The 20146-nt window shown below is 38.4% G+C and overlaps 3 protein-coding genes across 6 annotated transcripts; 2 read left to right on the forward strand and 1 right to left on the reverse strand.

Moving 5' to 3' along the window:
* The first annotated feature begins 2755 nt into the window (after positions 1 to 2755).
* On the forward strand, positions 2756 to 5964 carry LOC142555970 (putative choline kinase 2). Of its 2 annotated transcripts, none has more exons than XR_012822487.1 (7): positions 2756 to 3290; positions 4045 to 4166; positions 4268 to 4463; positions 4773 to 4890; positions 4977 to 5028; positions 5146 to 5246; positions 5531 to 5964. XR_012822487.1 is itself a non-coding variant. In XM_075667155.1 (7 exons), the coding sequence occupies exons 1-7, from the start codon at positions 2919 to 2921 to the stop codon at positions 5624 to 5626; spliced, it is 1053 nt and encodes a 350-aa protein (XP_075523270.1). In that variant the 5' UTR covers positions 2757 to 2918; the 3' UTR covers positions 5627 to 5964. The 2 variants fall into 2 exon arrangements, 1 of the variants encoding a protein (XP_075523270.1); XM_075667155.1 differs by having other exon boundaries at positions 2757 to 3290; positions 4981 to 5028.
* A 3589-nt stretch (positions 5965 to 9553) lies between these two features.
* Positions 9554 to 16184, forward strand: LOC142555982 (uncharacterized). The gene is made up of 2 exons (XM_075667170.1): positions 9554 to 10604; positions 15581 to 16184. Exons 1-2 carry the CDS (start codon positions 9941 to 9943, stop codon positions 15931 to 15933), a joined length of 1017 nt encoding a protein of 338 aa, XP_075523285.1. The 5' UTR covers positions 9554 to 9940; the 3' UTR covers positions 15934 to 16184.
* Positions 16185 to 17140: 956 nt separating this feature from the next.
* On the reverse strand, positions 17141 to 19371 carry LOC142555983 (peptidyl-prolyl cis-trans isomerase FKBP17-1, chloroplastic). Of its 3 annotated transcripts, XM_075667173.1 has the most exons (6): positions 19262 to 19354; positions 18936 to 19202; positions 18274 to 18795; positions 18041 to 18163; positions 17774 to 17890; positions 17141 to 17387 (listed from the first exon to the last, which is right to left on the reverse strand). In XM_075667173.1, exons 3-6 carry the CDS (start codon positions 18550 to 18552, stop codon positions 17268 to 17270), a joined length of 639 nt encoding a protein of 212 aa, XP_075523288.1. In that variant the 5' UTR covers positions 18553 to 18795; positions 18936 to 19202; positions 19262 to 19354; the 3' UTR covers positions 17141 to 17267. The 3 variants fall into 3 exon arrangements, with proteins under 3 accessions (XP_075523288.1, XP_075523287.1, XP_075523286.1); XM_075667172.1 differs by having other exon boundaries at positions 18274 to 18720; positions 18938 to 19371; XM_075667171.1 differs by having other exon boundaries at positions 18936 to 19371.
* Between the last annotated feature and the right edge of the window lie 775 nt (positions 19372 to 20146).

Genomic DNA, 20146 nt, shown 5'->3' on the forward strand with positions numbered 1-20146 from the left:
AAGGCACTTATCATGATGTCAGGGGTAGCCGCTGGTATTTCTAGCGCTGCAGTGTTGAAGCGCTGGAAAAACTCCCGCAATGTTTCAGCCTCTTGCTGTTTCATCACAAACAGACTCAAATTGTTCTTTTGATGCCTCTTGCTGCTGGAAAATCGGTGCAAGAAGGCTGCAGAGAAATCCTCGAACGATTGTATGGAGTTGGGCTGCAGGGTATTAAACCATTGCTGGGCTGACCTCACCAACGTGCCCAGAAACACCCTGCACCTGACTCCATCCGAATATTGGTGTAACAGAGCCGCATTCTCAAATCTCCCCAAGTGTTCCTCAGGGTCTGTATGTCCGTCATACTCTCCAACGTTTAATTGTCGGAAATTCGGAGGAAGCCCTTCCTCCAAGATGGCTAGTGAAAAAGGGCTTCCTCTCTTAGGTACAGGCGCCCTGCTTCCCACCTGCTCCCTCAACCTCCTTATCTCTTTTCACATCTCTCCCATCTCACTAATCTCCCCACTCTGGAGGGGTTGCGTCTCTTCAACCCTGCTATGATGGACCTCAATATTTTCCTCCCGCTCCTGATGGGCGGCCTGTTCCTCTACAAACATAGACTCTTGATTCCTCTTCATGGCCTCATCCACTGTTCGGGTGATAAATTGGCCCAGCTGTTCCAGGGTCAAGTTTCCCACATTCTCATTGGGACGGATTTGCTCGACCCTCGTCTCGTGGATGGGCTGCTCAGTTCTGGCCTCTTGACGAGGTTGTTCATGTCTCGTCTCAAGATGCGGTTGTTCCTGTCCCACCTCAGCGCGAGATGGTTCGGGTCCACTCCGAGGACGCGATGATGCTGAGGTGGCTCTTCCACTCCCTCGCTTCCCTACCATCTCTACGTCTCAACTCAGATATTCCCACAGACGGCGCCAAGTGATACTCACGGAAAATTTAGGGTCCGATCCACGCAAGCGTCACTAATCCAGACACAGGCTTCAAAATTACCCTGGGCCTGAAATCACAAATAAGACCGTTAGGAGGGGGCCAGGAGAGTATCCTGGCGTAGCCCCTCCGACGCTCAAGTCAGAGACTGAGGATATATGGGGGGAGCAGCTAAGGGCGCTGCTGAAAACAATATAATGAATAGCTTAACTGAACAATCAAACCTGGTATTTATAGGAGAATACCTGGGCCCTTGGTGGGCTTGTTTTCCACTTGGGCTAGGGATGAGCCAAGAGTAGTGGGCCCATCCAAGTCTTCCATCTGGGCTAGACCCATCTATGGGGTATCAACGTCGTTAAAAAAAGGTTTTCAGAGACACATTCGTTACATATCCCTAGATTAAATATCCCTACACACTACAATTTTAAAAATAATTTAAAGTTATTTAAAATTAAATAATACTTCTTCTATAATTCTATCCAAATGTCGCTTTATTGACGGGTTATATCAATTGGCCCCCTCGAGCACAAATCTTGGACACTTTCAAAGGTAGCCAAGGGCATCCAAACCCTAATCATATTTTTTTTTCATGATCTTTACTTTGTCGGATAAAAAAATCATCGTTCATCTATGCACAGCAAAAAAAAAAAACCTCAAACAACTTTTTTTATCGACCCAACATCCAATTCAAATATTTTAATATTCTCATTCATTCAAAATTTTAAATAAAATTATTTTTTAAATATTTAAAATAAATTTTATAAATAATATTAATTACAAAAAAATTTGAAAATTTTAAAAATAAAATCTAGTCTATAAATAAAAAATACAACATTAAGCAACCAAATAGTACAGATTATTTATATAAAAACATAAAATAATTAAATTTTCATAAATAATCAATTAATCAATCTTAGGTTGATCGTACGTGTAGCTTGCCCAGATATACTCAACTCTACGTGTTCACAAAAATAAAACTATTCGCTATACCTATGTAATCATTATTTTACATTTTTGATGTGAATAATATATATTAATTTTGTAAATAGACAATTTCGGATTTTTTAAGTCGTTTTGTCTCCCTATCAGAATATTTTCAGTACGATTTATTTGACTAATGTAGTTTACAGACAACTGTATTGTCCGTAGATTTATCCAAACGATTTACATGGTTAGCATGATTTACAAACTATTATATTAACCCAAAAATTGACCACGTACACATCGATAAATAACAACTATGTGTTTCATTATTATAAAAAATATAAATAATAAGTAAATCTTTAGTGAGACGGTATCACATATTTATTTCATTTGGACGGATTGATTTGATCCATAACTATCATAATAAGTATATTTTGACATAAAAATAATATTTTTTCATGTGTTGGTTCGAGTAAAAAATCTGTATCACAAAATTGACCAATAACATTGTCTTATATGAATTTTTGGGATACCTAAAATAGTTTGGTTGAGAGTAGGGTCATTGCCCTGTACTCGCCTTGATTCCCGCTTTTCTGGGTTCGAGGATTCCCTAACCCGAAACTGCGGAGATCAAATTCTCATGATCTTCGTTTCAAAAATATTAATAGGGCAAGACGAGTACGGATTCGGAGATTTTCGAACCAAACTTATTATTTTCTATTATCATTAAAGATAATTTTATTATTAATATTATTTTAAAATGAGTTGGAAAATGAAAATAATATTCTCATACCTGCCGTAACTAAAAAAAAATCGGAGATATACGTTCTCGTTTCGGATTTTTCACGTATTAAACTATCTACTTGATCACGTGAAATACACGTGCATTCAGTTTCCCAGTAAAACACCGCCACCTGGCAACGGCATTGCAAACAGGTGTTCGTGTATTCGTTTCGTCAACAGTCTTCGCCTCGCCCTCCTCCACTTTCCCTCCGGATTCAAGCTCGCTGAATCTCTAACTTTCGAATTCCATACCATCGAAAAACAGCTCAGTCCCTTGTTCCTAATCTATGGGATCCACGGATAAATCAACCAATTGTGAAAGAAAAGAGAATCGGATTCCGGATGAGGCGATGATGATATTGAAATCGGTGGCGGCGCAATGGGACGACATAGCCGACGTGAACGCGCTGCAAGTGATTCCGCTCAAGGGTGCTATGACTAACGAGGTGTACCAGATCAAATGGCTCACCAATTCAACACTTGAATTGCATCCGAGATCCAGGAAAGTTCTGGTCAGGATTTACGGTGAAGGCGTCGACATATTTTTCGATCGTGAGAACGAGATACGCACGTTTGAATTCATGTCCAGGAAAGGACAAGGCCCTCTCTTGCTTGGACGCTTCTCCACTGGACGCGTCGAAGAGTTCATTCGCGCTCGGGTGAGGTTCATTAGGTTTGATATAGCGCTGTTTCCGGTTGTATTTGCTTGTAAATAGTGTATGTTCCTCTGTTATGCATTTGATTGTAGCTTTTCATACACGTCTATGTTTCTTGCAAGTTCGGTATGTTAACACGTCCGTGCATATGTTCATACTCAAAAGTATACACCTACAAATTAGGCTTAGCCAACAAAGCCACCCAAAATCAATTTAACAGAATATATGACATTTCACGTTTCTGGGATTTCAAGCATTTGACTTCATGTCGATTCTTCCGAAAGCTCAGGCTTTTAGGAGCCATGACAATGTCATCGACTCCTAAAGCTATTTCAGGAGCTCCAACCAACATGTCTAGAATCAAAGATGGCATCAACATCTTTTAGTTGTTCGGCTTATTATGTTTGGAGTCTTTTGTGGTTGGGACATGGGGCGAAGGGTGTCTTCAAGAAATCTATTTGGCCGGATAGTGGGCTCTCAAGAGCTGAATAAAAAAAGTACACGATGAGAGGTTCTATTATGGCAACTCAAGCATCTTGTCTCTGCTATCAGTTCATAGACCAGAGCCTAGGTAGTGGGTGATTATTTCATGGGTATTCATGCTGGTAGCTCATGAAACATGCTCATTTGGCATTAGCTTATTATCATTTTTATTTATTGACAGCAGTTTGTGCCAAAACTCTAGTCTTGGCACGGGTGTTGGGCTTTGTTAAGAAAAATGCTGAAATGTCATCTTCCCTTGGTTGTCTCATTGTAGACACTTACAGCATCTGATCTGCGTGATCCTGAGATATCTGCTCTCATAGCTGCTAAAATGAAGGAGTTTCATAATCTAGATATGACCGGGTCCAAGAGCATTGTCCTCTGGGATAGATTGCTGTATGTTTATCTCCTCTTCAGCAGTTGATTCAATAGATTGATGTAGCTGAATTATTTATTTAAAGATTCTTACATTAGAGTTCCTCCCTTTTATGGTTCAGTAACTGGCTTAAAGATGCCAAACGATTGTCTTCGCCACAAGAAGCGGAGGCCTTCCAGTTGAGTGTCATGAATGATGAAATATGTGCGTTGAAGAAGTGTTTAACTACTGCTCATCAGCTTGTAGGATTCTGCCACAATGACTTGCAATATGGTAACATAATGATGGATGAAGAAACCAAATTAATTACCATAATTGTGAGTATCGCAATGCTTGATCAACTTTATCTATGATTGTAAAACACAAAAATCATTATTGTTAAACGTGAATTTAAGAAACTAGATCTCTTGTATACTCTTCCAAATCCATCAGCTGAAATTGTTCGATCCACACAGTATCTTGATTCTAATGTTGCAAATTTCCTTGGACTTAGGATACATTGTACTTGCTTCCTAATGCAAAATATCAAGGCAAAATAAAAGCCAGCTTAGTTTTTGTCATATTGCATTGATCTTGTTTAATATGTCTATTGCCTTTTGATCTATGTTACCAATCACGGACTGTAGGATTATGAATATGCAAGTTACAACCCCATAGCCTTCGATCTCGCGAATCATTTCTGTGAGATGGCTGCTGACTACCATACAGAAACCCCTCATATTTTGGACTACAGTAAATATCCAGGTAATTTTCCGCTTTTATTCCTCTAGCAATATGATAGGGGATATGCAAAATAATCCCTTTTGAAAAATAATATCTTCACTGTGTAGCCAGGTTTAAAAGAGCGTCAAACATTCTTGCGTATATATCTGAGTTGCTCAGGTACTCTATTGACTGATAAGTTAATCAGCATGATTTTTATTTTTGACGTGAATCGTTTCATAAACAAACTGTAAGATGTACTATGAATTTCCTTTGAACCACCAGAGTTTTGTGCAGGCCGTCAACCTAGTGACTTTGAGGTTGAGCAGTTAGTAGAGCAAGTGGAGAAATATACTCTTGCAAGCCATCTTCTCTGGGGCTTATGGGGCATAATCTCGGTATTTGCGACATAAACTCCTTGATATTCCGGGATTTCAATATCCCAGCGCATCAACATCTTTTAATACTTAATCTGCGTTCAAATTTGATTGTGTTTATGTTTTATTTCTCTCGGAAAAATTCCTTTTAATGAGAATAAGATGAAGCCAATCGGTTTAAGTTGGTGTCACTATTTTAGGATCTGAAGACATCAGAATGTGCCAACATTTTTTGCTGGTTTTGTAACAGTCTAAAACTAATAAAACCCCTCAAGCTTCTCATAATCTTTTTAAACTTGTATCAGGAACATGTTAACAAAATAGATTTCGACTATATTGAGTATGCAAGACAAAGGTTTCGACAGTACTGGGCGAAGAAATCTGCAGCGCTGAAATGTTGAAGTTCTAAAACAGATACTAAAAGTTGATGTAATGGTACCGTTTTGTTGTTCTACGTCTTGTCTTGTTTTAATATTTTTTTATTTTTTGCCAAAAATATCCCATTGTGGCACTTGTGATGTGTGAATAAACAGCAAGTTTAATTAGAGCATTACTCATACCCATACTCTCGATCCATATATGGTCAACACCCTCTGGAGTACCTTTGTGTGACTTGAATATAACACTATCGGATAATTGGTTGACCACTTTCCTCTGTTTATTTTTCAATAAATCCGAAATGTTCTGAGTGTTTGTGTCTTAGTTCAAATTTTTAGTGCAAGTTTTAATTTTTTTAGGTAATTACCAATTATCAGTTTTATTTCGGCACAGTTTTGGTGTCAAAATATGGGGAAATGAGATGCTATTAGCACTACGAATGGTGCATCGTCTAAACATGAACATTTATCGATATATGTGAGAACTATTGATTTTTTAGTGGATTTCATATACTAAGGTAAATGCTAACCTTCAGTTGTATTCATGTTGTATTCTCGGTAGCATGAAAGTTCCCAATCTTGGGATAGTGTGCTAAACGTACACCATTAAATTTCCCTAAAATATCTAATTTCTGAATAAAACACAGATATTATCTTTAAATCCCATCTTGAAATAGCAAGAAATCAAATTTGGTCCCATTTTCAGAGGTGAGCGGTGTTTCGGGAGATATATTCTTGAAATTATATTGAAAATTGATATTTAGTTTCTTTTTCTAAAGGATCGTTATTTTTTACTGTCGGTTTTATGTCATGTAAGAATGTGCTGTTTTTTTTTCCCTAGTTGAATTATAAGTTATTGGGATAGAAATTTATCAGTTGAGTTGAATTGAATTAAAATTAATATTTATACATAGATAAATAAATATAAATTTAAGTTCCAAACCAGTAGACTGCTTACGATGGATGAGCGATTTAGTTGTTGAAGGTTGTGAGAAATTAAGCTAAAAATAAAAATGAAAATAAAAAGAATCCTATTTTTTGAACAAATTTTAATGTTCGATTAATTAAATTTCTTGAATAAGCCTGAAATCTTAGTGATCAAGCCTCGCTGCCCATCTTTTGTGAATTCCATTTTTCTTGATACACGTCAAATTTATTTCCCTAACTAATAAAAAAATACTCGCTTTCCCATCCAATAACCCACACACACACACACACACACACACACACACACACACACACTCTTTGGTCATAATTCTTAATCCACTATTCGAGTGCCAACTCAGCTGCACCCGCTTGGATGCCAACACAGTTATTGTTATATTGCCAACACTTAGTTTACCGTGGCAGCAAATTCAAGTCATGAACGTCGTACAGCTTATCGTTGGGAGATTGAAATCTCATGTTATCATTATTAAAACCCCCGAATTTCTCTTCTTCCATACGAATACATTCTAATCCCACCTCGTTTTAGTGGTCACGTTTCTCCGGATGCACAGAGAGATCAGTTTAATCAATTACACTCGAAGAGATCGATGTGGGATATATGATGATGGTGATATCTCTGCCACTCATCCTCTTTTCATTATTGTTCGGGTTTGGTTGTTTTCTAATCGGGAGAGCCAAGGGTACGCGAGAAGCGAACATCAACACCCAGGTTTTCGGAGTCCCAGCCCCTCCGCCGGGAAGTGGTGCCACTGCCGCCAATTATCATCCTTATTCAACACCGCAGAAGCTCTTCAAGACCGATAATGCTGCCAACTGTTTGTTTAATGCAGCTGGTTAGCAAAATATAATTTCATTCTTTTTATATAATTTATATTTATATTATATAAAACTCTTTAATTAAAAAATAAAATGATTTATTACTTCTTTGTGAAAACAATTATACATTTTCAACAAATTAAAATCAACATTCATTACAGTTGAAAAACATTTTAATGTGTTTTTTAGATGAAATACTTCCGACTTCCAGAAAAACTGTTTATCTTTGAAAATTATAATGGTTGGCTTTCATGTCCAAAGGAATACCACCCATTCCTTTTCCTAAATATCCTATTAAATTTATTTGTATATACATTAAAAAAAAGTGATAATAGTAAATGCTGATATCGCTGGAAGAGCCCGGGTCATGGAGGACTTAGGACCTTAAATGGCAAGCCCGAATCATGGTAAGATGTCGGAAAGGGTTCATGAGTTGCAAATAAGTACCCGGGAAGTCATCCACCCGGACAACCAGAGGCCCGAGCTCTCGGGCAAATTCCCGGCTGATGATTCACTACCCGGAAAGCCTCGATAGTAGTGTCGCATTCGAGTGCGAGAACATTTAAAATCTTACCTCGATAAACGTACATGACAGAACTGATGGAAAGAACATGAAATGGATGTGACATGGCTATAAGTGGTAGGTAGGCATTGAAACGATGACATTACCATCTTCTCTCCTATAAATAACAGGCTACGGTCGCACCATATCATACAGAGATATACCTTTACCACAAGATATAACTCCTTGCACATCTATCCAAAAAAAATTCTTATCGGATCTGGTATATTGTCCCCCTCCAACTCACTCAATTCACTCGTATCGTATAAATAAAGTTGTGGCGGTGTAGGGTTGGGGAGATGCATGCTAGAGTCCAAGAAAATTTGAGGACAGCGACGGGTCATGGGATTGGGTGGCCCGAATGATCTGTCCTTTCGGTCAAAGCCCGGGAATCAGTCAAAGCGCCAGAATCAGTCAAAGCACCTATCATGTTTACGAGCACATTTTTTAAAATATTAATTTCCATCAATTATCGGATGTTTTTCAATAACGGAGCTTTTAAATTTGAAAACGTAAATGTGATATTTTTGTTTGAAGTAAAATTTGTAATTTCTATTTGTTATTTGCAAGAAAAATAATATAATATAAGATTTGAAGTAAAAAGAAATTTATTTTAAACAAACCAAGTCGGGCGAATGAGGTAGGTATGAGAGGTTCCCATGCTTATAATAATAGAAATGGAGTGCCAAGAGAGAAGTTACTTTTGTATCATTTATGTATTTTTTTTAAAGTATTCTGAAAATTTTACTATTTTACTGTAATTTCCAAGTGTTTCAGGCTGGGGTGTCAAAATTTGACTTATCCGCCAACATGATATGGAGCTACCCCAAAAAGATCATATTTGGTTTGGGGGTTTTCGGATTCGGGTTATATTGGATTGGACCTATAATATTGCCAAGTTCGGTTATATAATTAAGAAATATCGTATATATTTTATGTCTGGAAAAAATTTATTGTCATAAATCTCCATCAGTATTTTGTAATTTTTAAAATTGTTTATTCAATTTAATAAATATAATTTTAATTTTCAACAATGAGACTTCTAAATTTAAATAATGTATAAGTGAGATTTTGTTATTATTTGTTTAATTTAAAATAATTTTAAAAATAAAATCGTTTTGATCAGGTTAGCCCGGTTTGGGTTGAGCAGCTTTTTAGTATTATCATACATTAACCCGGCCCAAACCCACCGACCCATCTAAATTGACAACCCTAGTTTAAGGGTTCATTTTTTATTTTAAATTTAATATATCTTCTCGATCATCACTCTCAACGACATAATGAAATGGTTCAGGAAGAACTTTAGCCTCAATGAACTTACCTGGTTTCCCACTTGTAATGGATCTTTTGTAAAGCTTCTCCCATTCACTTTAATCTGAGAGAAACGTGAAGTTTTCATAATATTTTTTGACAACATTGTATTAATGAAAGCTCATGCATGTACGAAGATTTGGTGGTATGATTGGTGCAGCGTGTTAACTACAGAGGAGTGTAGTTCGTTAAAATCATAGTATTTCAGTTCCTCCCATGCATGCATTGCTGTAAACCAACCAACTCACACCACTCATAATTTCAATCTCTGAAAAGTTTTCTTGGGTTTGTCGAATTAATGGCCCTTTTTCTTGGTTAATTATGACATGCTACTGTACCCGTCTCAAATCTAGTGGCTTGAATTAGTAGTTATTTCTACTTTGAAAATTCAAAGATTCTCCACCATTTAAACGGGGTGCTCATTGATTGATATATCAGCCAAGAGCAAGAGCGTCAAACTCGAAATCCAGAGTTAATCCTTGTTGTGTTTAATAATGCTAGTAAATCATATCATTACCACTCTTCTGTTACACGATTAACTCTATTTAATCTTCCAGCTTGAAATAGGGAAACTAAAAGTTGAAAAGTACACTCCTCTTATGTCTTTTTCGTCCATCTCACGGGTGGTGTAACTTTTCTCTTGTCACACCACAAAATTAAATCAAACAAGCTCTCTGCCTCGGCTGCGAGTTGTTGCATGCATGGATCTGTCGATAGGTGACACTAATAATGTGATGATCAGGGACCATAGAAAAGGGAACTGGACGCTTCAAGAAACAATGGTTCTAATTGAGGCGAAGAAGATGGATGATGAGAGGAGGATGAAGAGGTTGGGGGACGGTGGCGAGAGGGGCAAACCGGCTGAGCCGAGGTGGAAATGGGTGGAGGATTATTGTTGGAAAAACGGATGTTTGAGGAGCCAAAACCAGTGCAATGACAAGTGGGATAATTTGATGAGAGATTTCAAAAGGGTTCGAGAGTACGAAAGGAGATTAGCGGAGAAATCAGGGGGAGAAGATGAAGAAAATTCTTATTGGGGGATGGACAAGAACGAGAGGAAAGAAAACAACCTGCCTCCCAATATGTTGCCGCAGACATACGAGGCATTGGTGGAGGTGGTAGAGAGGAAAGGTCCAAGGGCGGCGGCGGCGGCCATGAGTGGTTGTGGTGCAGGCGGTTCAAATGCCCTTATGCTGCTCACAGCTGTGGAAAAATCTACTTCTCATGTTTTTCGTCAGGCAGCCTCAACACTTCCCCCTTCAATGGAACACCCCATTATTCAGCTGGTTCCACCGATCCCTCCACCGGTACAAAGATCAGCGGAGCCTCCAACGTTTCCCTTTTCTCAGCCGTTTCCTTCAGTGGGTAATAATATACGTTCTTGCTATCTATTCTCTCCTACACACTCTCACAGACATGATGCGTATCCCTCTCTACCCTGTCCAAATCAATTCTTGATCGTTTTGTTTAGTACTGTTAGGGTCATTAGAGTTAATGTTGAAGGTGTCAAAATTGTTTCAGTTAATAACTCCTGTTATTTAGGACATGTAGGTAGAGTCTGACCATTTCATTAGCCAATTACCACGTTTTTAGATCAAGTAAAATGTGGGCTGTTTGTTTCCTACTTTTGTGTCATTGTAAGGCTTATATAAGCCAACTGGTTTGTTCTAATAAAATGTGATTCTTCTGTGAATTGATTTGTACTTAGAGTTCCCAACAATATGGTATCAGAGCCCTATCACGGGGCCTGATTATAAAGAAACCGCAGTTTCTTGATAAGAGAAAGAGTGAGAATCCAAGTAGCATGGCAGCTGAAAATAACTTCGTTCAACCTGCAATTCCTAAGTTTGATGGCCATTACTATCATTGGTCCATGCTTATGGAAAATTTTCTTCGCTCAAAGGAATATTGGAGTTTGGTAGAGACTGGAATTCCTGTTGCAGCAGAAGAAGTGGAGCTTACTGAAGCACAACAAAAATCAATCACAGACCAGAAGCTGAAAGACTTGAAGGTCAAGAATTATCTATTCCAAGCCATTGATCGAACCATTATGGAGACGATCCTCAATAGAGATACTGCCAAGCACATTTGGGACTCTATGAAGCAGAAGTACCAGGGTTCTACAAGAGTCAAAAGAGCACAGCTCCAAGCTCTTCGGAAGGAGTTTGAGGTTCTACAGATGAAAGAGGGTGAAAGTGTTGATGCGTACTTCGCTCGAACACTCATCATAGCAAACATGATGAAGATTCATGGTGAAAACATGGAGCAAGTGGTGATCATTGAAAAGATCCTAAGATCAATGACATCAAGGTTCGACTATGTTGTGTGTTCAATTGAAGAGTCTAATAACTTAGACATCTTAACTATTGATGAGTTGCAGAGTAGCTTGCTGGTACATGAACAGAGGATGAATGGGCATGGAGGAGATGAGCAGGCATTAAAGGTTGCATATGATAATAGAGTTGGTGGCAGAGGAGGCGATCGAGCTCGTGGAGCTTCTCAAGGAAGAGGCAGAGGAAGAGGTAGACAAGCATTCAACAAGGCTATAGTTGAGTGTTATAAGTGTCATCAATTAGGGCACTTTCAATATGAGTGTCCTAAATGGGAGAAGGAAGCAAATTATGCTGAGCTTGAGGAGAAAGAAGAAATGTTGTTGATGTCATATGTGGATCTTAATAAATCAAGGAGAGAAGATATCTGGTTTCTTGACTCAGGGTGTAGCAATCATATGTGTGCAAATAAGCCGTGGTTCTCAGATCTTGATGAGGATTTTCGACAATATGTAACACTCGGGAATAATTCCAAGATGGCTGTGTTGGGGAAGGGTAACATAAGAATGCAAATTGCTGGAGTTATTCAAGTAATCACTGATGTGTTCTATATACCTGAGTTGAAAAATAACTTATTAAGTATTGGACAATTACAAGAAAGAGGTATAGCTATTTTGATACAACATGGAGTATGTAAAATCTATCATCCCAAGAACGGGCTTATTATGCAAAAAGGATGTTCATATTGCTTGCAAGAATTCAATCGAGAGCTCCCATTTGTTTCCAAACAACTCTCGAAGACAACACTCATCTTTGGCATTGCACATATGGGCATCTAAGTTTCAAGGGTCTGAGAACATTACTAAATAAGCAAATGGTGAGAGGGTTACCACAGTTGAAGGCACCATCCAAAATATGCACTGACTGCATGGTGGGAAAGCAACACAGGGATGCAATTCCAAAGAGGAGTTCATGGAGAGCATCACAAAGACTACAGTTGATACATGCTGACATATGCGGACCCATCAAACCTGTCTCCAACAGTGAGAAGAGGTATTTCATAAGCTTCATTGATGATTACAGTCGTAAGGTGTGGATATATTTTCTTACTGAAAAATTTGAAGCTTTTACTATCTTCAAGAATTACAAAACCCTTGTTGAAAAAGAGACATGAGCTTCCATTTGTTGTCTACAGCACAGATAGAGGTGGAGAGTTCACATCTCATGAGTTCAATGCATTTTGCAATGCTAATGGTATTAGCAGGCAACTCACTGTAGCTTATACTCCCCAACAAAATGGAGTAGCTGAGCGCAAGAATAGGACAATCATGAACATGGTTAGAAGCATGTTATCAGAGAAGCAAGTTCCGAAAAATTTCTGGCCAGAAGCAGTAAATTGGACAGCACATGTGCTCAACAGAAGTACTACATTGGCAGTGAAAGATATGACTCCTGAAGAGGCTTGGAGTGGTGTCAAACCCAATGTTGATTATTTTCGGGTTTTTGGATGCATTGGCCATGTTCACGTGCCAGACAGTAAAAGAAAGAAGCTGGATGATAAGAGTTTTCAGTGTGTGATGTTGGGGATGAGTGAAGAGTCTAAAGCATATAGACTTTATGATCCAGCGTCCAAGAAGATAGTTGTAAGCAGAGATATATTTTTTGAAGAAAATGAGTGTTGGAATTGGGGAAGAAGTGAAGAAGAAGCAAGACTTGATATCATTGAGTGGGGAGATAGTAATAAAGAAGAAAGTGAATATGATCAAAGTGAAGAAGAATCTGAAGAAGGAGGAGAGGCTAGCTTATCTTCAGATGAGTCACCTGGAGAGAATTCTCTAACATCTGAAGATATCTCACCAGAAAGGAGAAACAGAAGAGCACCATTCTGGATGGAAGATTATGTGAGTGGAAGCGAATTTTCTCCAGAAGAAACTGAGCAAAACAATTTGGTGATGTTTATCTCAGCTGCAGATCCAACTACATTTGAAGAAGCTGTTCAAAGTTCCAAGTGGAGAGCTGCCATGGACTTGGAGATAGAAGCAATTGAAAGAAATGGGACTTGGGAGTTAACAGATTTGCCTAAAGGAATGAAAAACATTGGAGTAAAATGGATTTTCAAAACCAAATTAAATGAAAACGGTGAGATTGATAAGTGTAAGGCTAGATTGGTGGCAAAGGGCTATGCGCAGCAGTATGGCATAGATTACACTGAGGTGTTTGCGCCTGTGGCTCGGTGGGATACGATTCGAATGGTAATTGCTTTAGCAGCTCAAAATGGTTGGAACGTGTATCAGATTGACGTCAAAAGCGCTTTCTTACATGGAGAGCTAAATGAAGCAGTGTTTGTTGAGCAACCACAGGGTTATGAGAAGAAAGGTGAAGAGCATAAGGTGTACAAATTGAAAAAGGCATTGTATGGCCCTAAACAAGCCCCTCGTGCATGGTATAGCCGGATTGAAGCATACTTTGTAAAAGAAGGATTTGAGAGGTGCAGCTGTGAACACACCTTATTCATAAAACCAGGAAATGAAGGTAAAATTTTGATTGCAAGCTTATATGTTGATGATCTGATTTTTACTGGTAATGATGAGAGCATGTTTGTTAAGTTCAAGAATTCTATGAAACTTGAATTTGATATGACTGATTTGGGAAAGATGAAATATTTTCTCGGTGTGGAAGTTTTACAAAATCCTGAAGGCATTTATATATGTCAAAGAAAGTATGCAAAAGAAGTCTTGGAGAGGTTTAAAATGGAGAATTGTAACAGTGTGAAGAATCCAATTGTTCTTGGAGATAGACTAATGAAGAATGAAAAAGGAGCCAAGGTGAATGCTACCATGTATAAACAATTGGTCGGAAGTCTTATGTATCTAACTGCAACAAGGCCAGACTTGATGTATGTGGTATGTCTCATTAGCAGATTCATGGCAAATCCAACTGAGTTGCATCTGCAAGCTGCAAAAAGGGTATTAAGGTACTTGAAAGGTACTATGGACTTGGGAGTCCTTTATCGAAAGGAAGGCAGTAGAGAATTGATGGCATATACAGATAGTGATTATGCAGGAGATGTAGATGACCGGAAAAGCACATCTGGTTATGTGTTTCTACTCAGTCAAGGAGTTGTATCCTGGTCCTCAAGAAAACAACCAGTAGTTACGTTGTCCACTACTGAAGCAGAGTTTGTGGCAGCTGTATCTTGTGCTTGTCAAGGGGTATGGATGAGGAGAGTATTGGAGAAGCTTGGTCATTCTCAAGGCAAGTGTACTACTGTGTTATGTGATAACAGTTCTACCATTAAGCTATCCAAGAATCCAGTCATGCATGGACGCAGCAAACACATTGATGTAAGGTTTCATTTCTTGCGTGACTTGACTAGAGATGGAGTTATTGAGCTGAAGCACTGTGTCACACAAGAACAAATTGCAGACATCATGACAAAACCACTTAAGCTGGATATGTTCTTGAAGCTGCATGAGTTAATGGGTGTATGTGTGGTACCACGAATAAACTGAAAGCATTACTGCAATCAGTATAGGGAAGAAGGAATTGTTAGGGTCATTAGAGTTAATGTTGAAGGTGTCAAAATTGTTTCAGTTAATAACTCCTATTATTTAGGACATGTAGGTAGAGTCTGACCATTTCATTAGCCAATTACCACGTTTTTAGATCAAGTAAAATGTGGGCTGTTTGTTTCCTACTTTTGTGTCATTGTAAGGCTTATATAAGCCAACTGGTTTGTTCTAATAAAATGTGATTCTTCTGTGAATTGATTTGTACTTAGAGTTCCCAACAAGTACTTCATTATAATGCTCAATCCCTGTTACAAAATCGATTTCCCGAGTAAATTTATGTGAGATTCAGATTTAAGTTTCTGTCCATATGAAGTCCAGTAAGTTTTCTTCTACATTTTACCAAGAAAAAGACTGCAGCTAGCTGATTAGTCCTTATTAAGTCCTTGAAGTACTGTCCGGTTCCCTCGTTACAATGTCTTATCAATTACACTACTAATATTGTACTTAATCATTCATCGTGCTCTCCATTATTGAGTTGTGTAAATCTGTGCCAGCTTAGATCCCGACAGAAGCGAGTATTCGGACTCACCGGCAAAGAGAAGGAAGACAAGAGCCACCGGAGGAGGGGAAGGAAGCGGCGGCGATGATGTCACATTACAAGAAGTGGGCACCGCAATATCAAAGAGCGCTACAATGATAGCAGAAGCAATTCAGGCCTGTGAGGAGAGAGAAGAGATAATACACAAAAAAGTTGTGAGTTTGCACGAAAGAAGGCTGCAAATTGAGGAGTCAAAGGTTGAAACGAACAGGCAATGCATTAATGGTCTGGTGGATGCCATCAACAAACTCGCAAATTCCATACTTGCTTTGGCTGCTTCTTACCACAAAACCCAACCCAACACCTCTAAATAGTAAATAATACTAAAAACTTGACCTTAATTTACTCGAAAAAATGAATCTTGATCTTGAGCTATCGAATCAAGATTTGTTCTATAGATAATCAGTCATCTTTCTTTTTATGATGTGGAAACACTCGACCGCTCACCTATTGATTGTATAGAACTGGTGATCATGATTATATTTATTGGTCATTAACTAATTTTCTTTAATATATATGTAATTCACATGCAAGAGGTATGGTGGTCAAACATTAGCAGATCCAAGATGAGATGTCCCTTAATTTTCTTTAACCATATTTTAATTTTTTCAATACAAATTTAAAATATGATTATCAGATTTTTAATCTGAACTAATTCCATAGCTTTACTACTTGTGAAATATATATTTCATTAAAATTTTAAAAGTAAATTTGGACTATAACTCAAACAAAATTATTAAAATCCAAAATGGGATGATGAATGTCTAAACACCACTCCTCGCTCCGGCCAGCACTACATACCAAAGGTCCCAAACAATTTTTCTGACAGCAAGAACCCAATTTCAGATTTTTAGCTTTTTAATTATACCTTTTAAATTTAAAAATAAAATAAAATTTTAATACATTCGATGCCATTTGTGAGTGGGAAAGGAAGTGGGAGGGTAGATGGGGGTGCTTGAATGGTGGGCGGGGAGGGAAGAGGATGATCGAGGACAAAGGGCGGTGAAAAGAGAGAGAAATAAGGAAATTATATTGCTGGGGCAGGGAAAAAGAATGAAACTGGGTTTTATTGTAGGAATCGGCAACGGTAGAGTGATTTGAGTTGTGATGGGCCGGAGGAAATTAGGATGGTGGCAAAGCAAAAATGAAGTTTCGGAGGGAATGACACTTGTATTTGGTCAACAGTTGCGAGGATAGCTGTAGAATTGAGGTGGAGTTATGCATGAACAAGATTGAATGATGATGCAGATGCTTATGGCAAAAGTTCATTATTAGCTGCACTGATGTTTATAACTCGATGGACATCATAATCTGAACTTCGTGTTATTTTGTGTATTGGTTAGTAGACAATCGCATGATTCTGCTCATTTTAGTTCAATACTTCCGAATGAAGCAAGTCTTTTTGTGCTCGCAGGTAATGTCTGATAATGATGGTGCAAATGTTCAAAATCATCCATGCGCATACAAGCTGCTAGTTGGCAAGCGATCTGCTGAATATTTACGAGGTAGCAGACAGATGTGTAACCCAAATTATACGAAGTAGCAAAATAAAATTTACAAACGCGGGATACAGCAACTGCAGGCTTGTATCTAATGGAGTAAACTATGGTGTTTGAATGGTTTACATAACCAATACACCACAAATGAGTCAACGTCTGAGGCTGACCAGCTCAATATCAAATATGAGTGTTCCTAAAGTTGAGCCTTCTCCATTGGCCAGGCGTGTTGGATTGAAGATCGTGGTAAATAACCTCTGTCTGTCAAAAAACTGCACACCAGGGAACCAATCAGCAATTCATTTATTCCAAAATAAAGGATATCTTAGATCAAATATAATAATTTGAATTCTGAATTGTTTTGGCCTAAGGTTGTCTTAACAGACATCTGCTGCAACATTTTGGTATTTATTTAAATCGACGGACCCTTTATCAAATTATCTTTGCTAGTTATATTTCAGTTTATTTCTTTATGTTTTTTTCTGGTTCCAAGAATATTTTGTGCCCAAAATAGAGATTGGCAATCTCCTACGGAAGATTAGACACGATACATCTAGCTTCTGACAATGGCGTCAAGCAAACCACATAACTGTACCATATGAGAAACTTCAGGCAAAACCAAGCATAAGAAAAAGGGATAACTCCAGAGATCACATACATTCGGTGGAATCGGTTCTTGAGACATGTTTTGATATCCTCGAGATGGTGGAATAACGATTCTGCGAATGCCACCAACTCTCATTGATCTTACAGCTGATTCCACTCCAGAAATAACCTACTTAGTTCAAATGTGGAAAACAGAATCTGTTACTTGACAAATTTCACATTACACATATTTACTGACTATTAGTTTAAAGACTTCCTTTTTATCTTTGTAAAGGATGAGAAGTCATTCCAAGTTAGAAAATCGAAGAGCATTGCTTACTTTTCCGGAACCAAGGACGAATACAAAAGGAACAGGTTCTCCATTTTCATCCTTATGATCATAGGTCGAGTCGAAGCGCCATCCCTGCTTTGCCGCCAATCTTCCATAATAATGAATTGCTACCTTTAAGGTCCAAATTAGAGAAAGAGGATGACACAATCTAATCATGAACTCTACAAGCATCCAGTCACAAAGTAAATAAACAGTGAAAAGAATATTAAGGCAGATGAGACCTTGTCGCCATCAACTGGAGTATCCCCACCTTCGCCAACCCGAAGGTCCAGAGCCTTGACACCGCCAGAGTCGGGAAGCTCCACAAAATCTGAAATGGTGGGATTGGAGGAGGCGTGATTAGGATCCGAGAAGCACAGTCCGGTGAAAATGGAGGTGAATGTAAACAGCGAGAGAGCTTTCCTTCTGGTAGTGGGCAACGCACATGTGCGATAGGAAGGAAGCCGAGTGATGGAAAACGGTGAGGGCAAAATAGGCGAGAGTCTCAAGTGAATGGACATGATTGGCGGGAGGATAGGGGCTTATTGGTTGGAATTATACGATCTCTATCGGCAGTTATTTGGGCTCTGTTTTGAATTGATCAAGGCCCACTGAAGGGCCCAGGTCCATATGCTGATCAAATCCAGTCCAGGCCCACTGAAGGGCCCTATCTCCTTTCGAAGCAACTACTTTTGTAAATTATAAAAACAATTAATTATGTTTATTTTTAAATTTTTTTATAAACACTCTGCACATATCTTTACCTAAACTATTTAAATCACGTAAAATTTTAAATAAATCCGAATTTTTTTTTGAATAATTTTGTAAAACAATAAAAATAGGATTTTAAAATCCAAATCTCATGAAATCCTGTCAAATTCCAATCAATTCCTGATCGCCAAACACGATAAAATAAAATGAAGAAAAGCAGATTAGCTCCGGTGTTCTTTGAATCTCTCCGCGTGGTGGCCAAAGGAAGCAGAATGAACATGGTGGAGAACAGCGAAGAAGACCTATAACTCAAGAAATTCATGGTTTTTGGATAAAGGGGGAAAACACCATGGAAAGCGTCACCTCACAGGAAGAAGGGAGAAACCATACGGATGTTGAGAGAAAACTGCTGGTAGTTTTATTATATATCATCAAACTGATTGATTATTCAGGGAAAAGTCTTAGTGTACAAAAATGGAAGGGGTGTTATTGGAAAGTGGAGAAAAGCAAAATGTTTACCAATTGAATACATCATTGTATAGATCAACTTACATACATAGCATTCCTGGAATTGAATGGCATGCCATTTTGAATAGTATTATGCATTTGTGTCTCGAGCTTGGATGATATTGTTAATGAGCGTATTATTCATCCGAAAAATTGAGAGAAGTTGTGTACAGTATGCCCTATATATATACAAACTGGTAACTATTTTTGGTCTACAGCTCAATAGCTAATTATCATGTCATTGACTAAGTATTTAGTTGACTAGCACACTTCAGTTGGTGGACTTTGATAGACTTTGGTAGACTATGTAACATCCCCCCTCAAGCTCGGAGTAAATTCAACATGCCGAGCTTGGACAATAAGACATGATGCTGTTCAGAGCCAAGTGCTTTTGTCAATATATCCGCAGGTTGAGATTGAGGAAGTAATGTGTGAAGTTGAAATAGTGTGATCCCTAATCTTCTCGCGGATGAAATGGCAATCAATATCGATATGTTTAGTGCGTTCATGATATAATGGGTTGGCGGCGATGTGAATAGCAGCTTGATTGTCACAATGAAGTACAGTAGGAGTCTCGAAATGTAACCCCATATCAGTTAGAAGTCCACGCAGCCACACAACCTCACAAGTTGTAGAAGCCATGGATCGATATTCAGCTTCCGCCGAAGACCGAGATATCGTGTTCTGTTTCTTGGATTTCCATGATATTGGTGAATTGCCAAGTGTGACAAGATAACCAGAAATCGATTTACGACTCATGGGGCAGGAGGCCCAATCTGAATCACAATATGCATAGAGGCGAAAATCACACGAAGATGATAAGAAGATACCCATGCCTGGTGAACCTTTGAGGTAGCTAACAATCCGTTCAGCCGCACGCAAATGAGAGAGCTTAGG

The sequence above is a fragment of the Primulina tabacum genome, chromosome 9 (genome assembly GCF_025594145.1).
Source record: "Primulina tabacum isolate GXHZ01 chromosome 9, ASM2559414v2, whole genome shotgun sequence".
Lineage (NCBI taxonomy): Eukaryota > Viridiplantae > Streptophyta > Magnoliopsida > Lamiales > Gesneriaceae > Primulina > Primulina tabacum.

Coding starts and splice junctions, on each gene's coding strand:
- LOC142555982 (XM_075667170.1), top strand. CDS start 9,941: ATGGATCTGTCGATAGGTGACACTAATAATGTGATGATCAGGGACCAT. Junction 10,605..15,580: donor TCAGCCGTTTCCTTCAGTGG/GTAATAATATAC, acceptor GTGCCAGCTTAG/ATCCCGACAGAAGCGAGTAT.
- LOC142555983 (XM_075667172.1), bottom strand. CDS start 18,552: ATGTCCATTCACTTGAGACTCTCGCCTATTTTGCCCTCACCGTTTTCC. Junction 17,891..18,040: donor TCGTCCTTGGTTCCGGAAAA/GTAAGCAATGCT, acceptor TGAACTAAGTAG/GTTATTTCTGGAGTGGAATC. Junction 17,388..17,773: donor AAGAACCGATTCCACCGAAT/GTATGTGATCTC, acceptor CCTGGTGTGCAG/TTTTTTGACAGACAGAGGTT.
- LOC142555970 (XM_075667155.1), top strand. CDS start 2,919: ATGGGATCCACGGATAAATCAACCAATTGTGAAAGAAAAGAGAATCGG. Junction 3,291..4,044: donor AAGAGTTCATTCGCGCTCGG/GTGAGGTTCATT, acceptor GTCTCATTGTAG/ACACTTACAGCATCTGATCT. Junction 5,247..5,530: donor GCTTATGGGGCATAATCTCG/GTATTTGCGACA, acceptor AACTTGTATCAG/GAACATGTTAACAAAATAGA.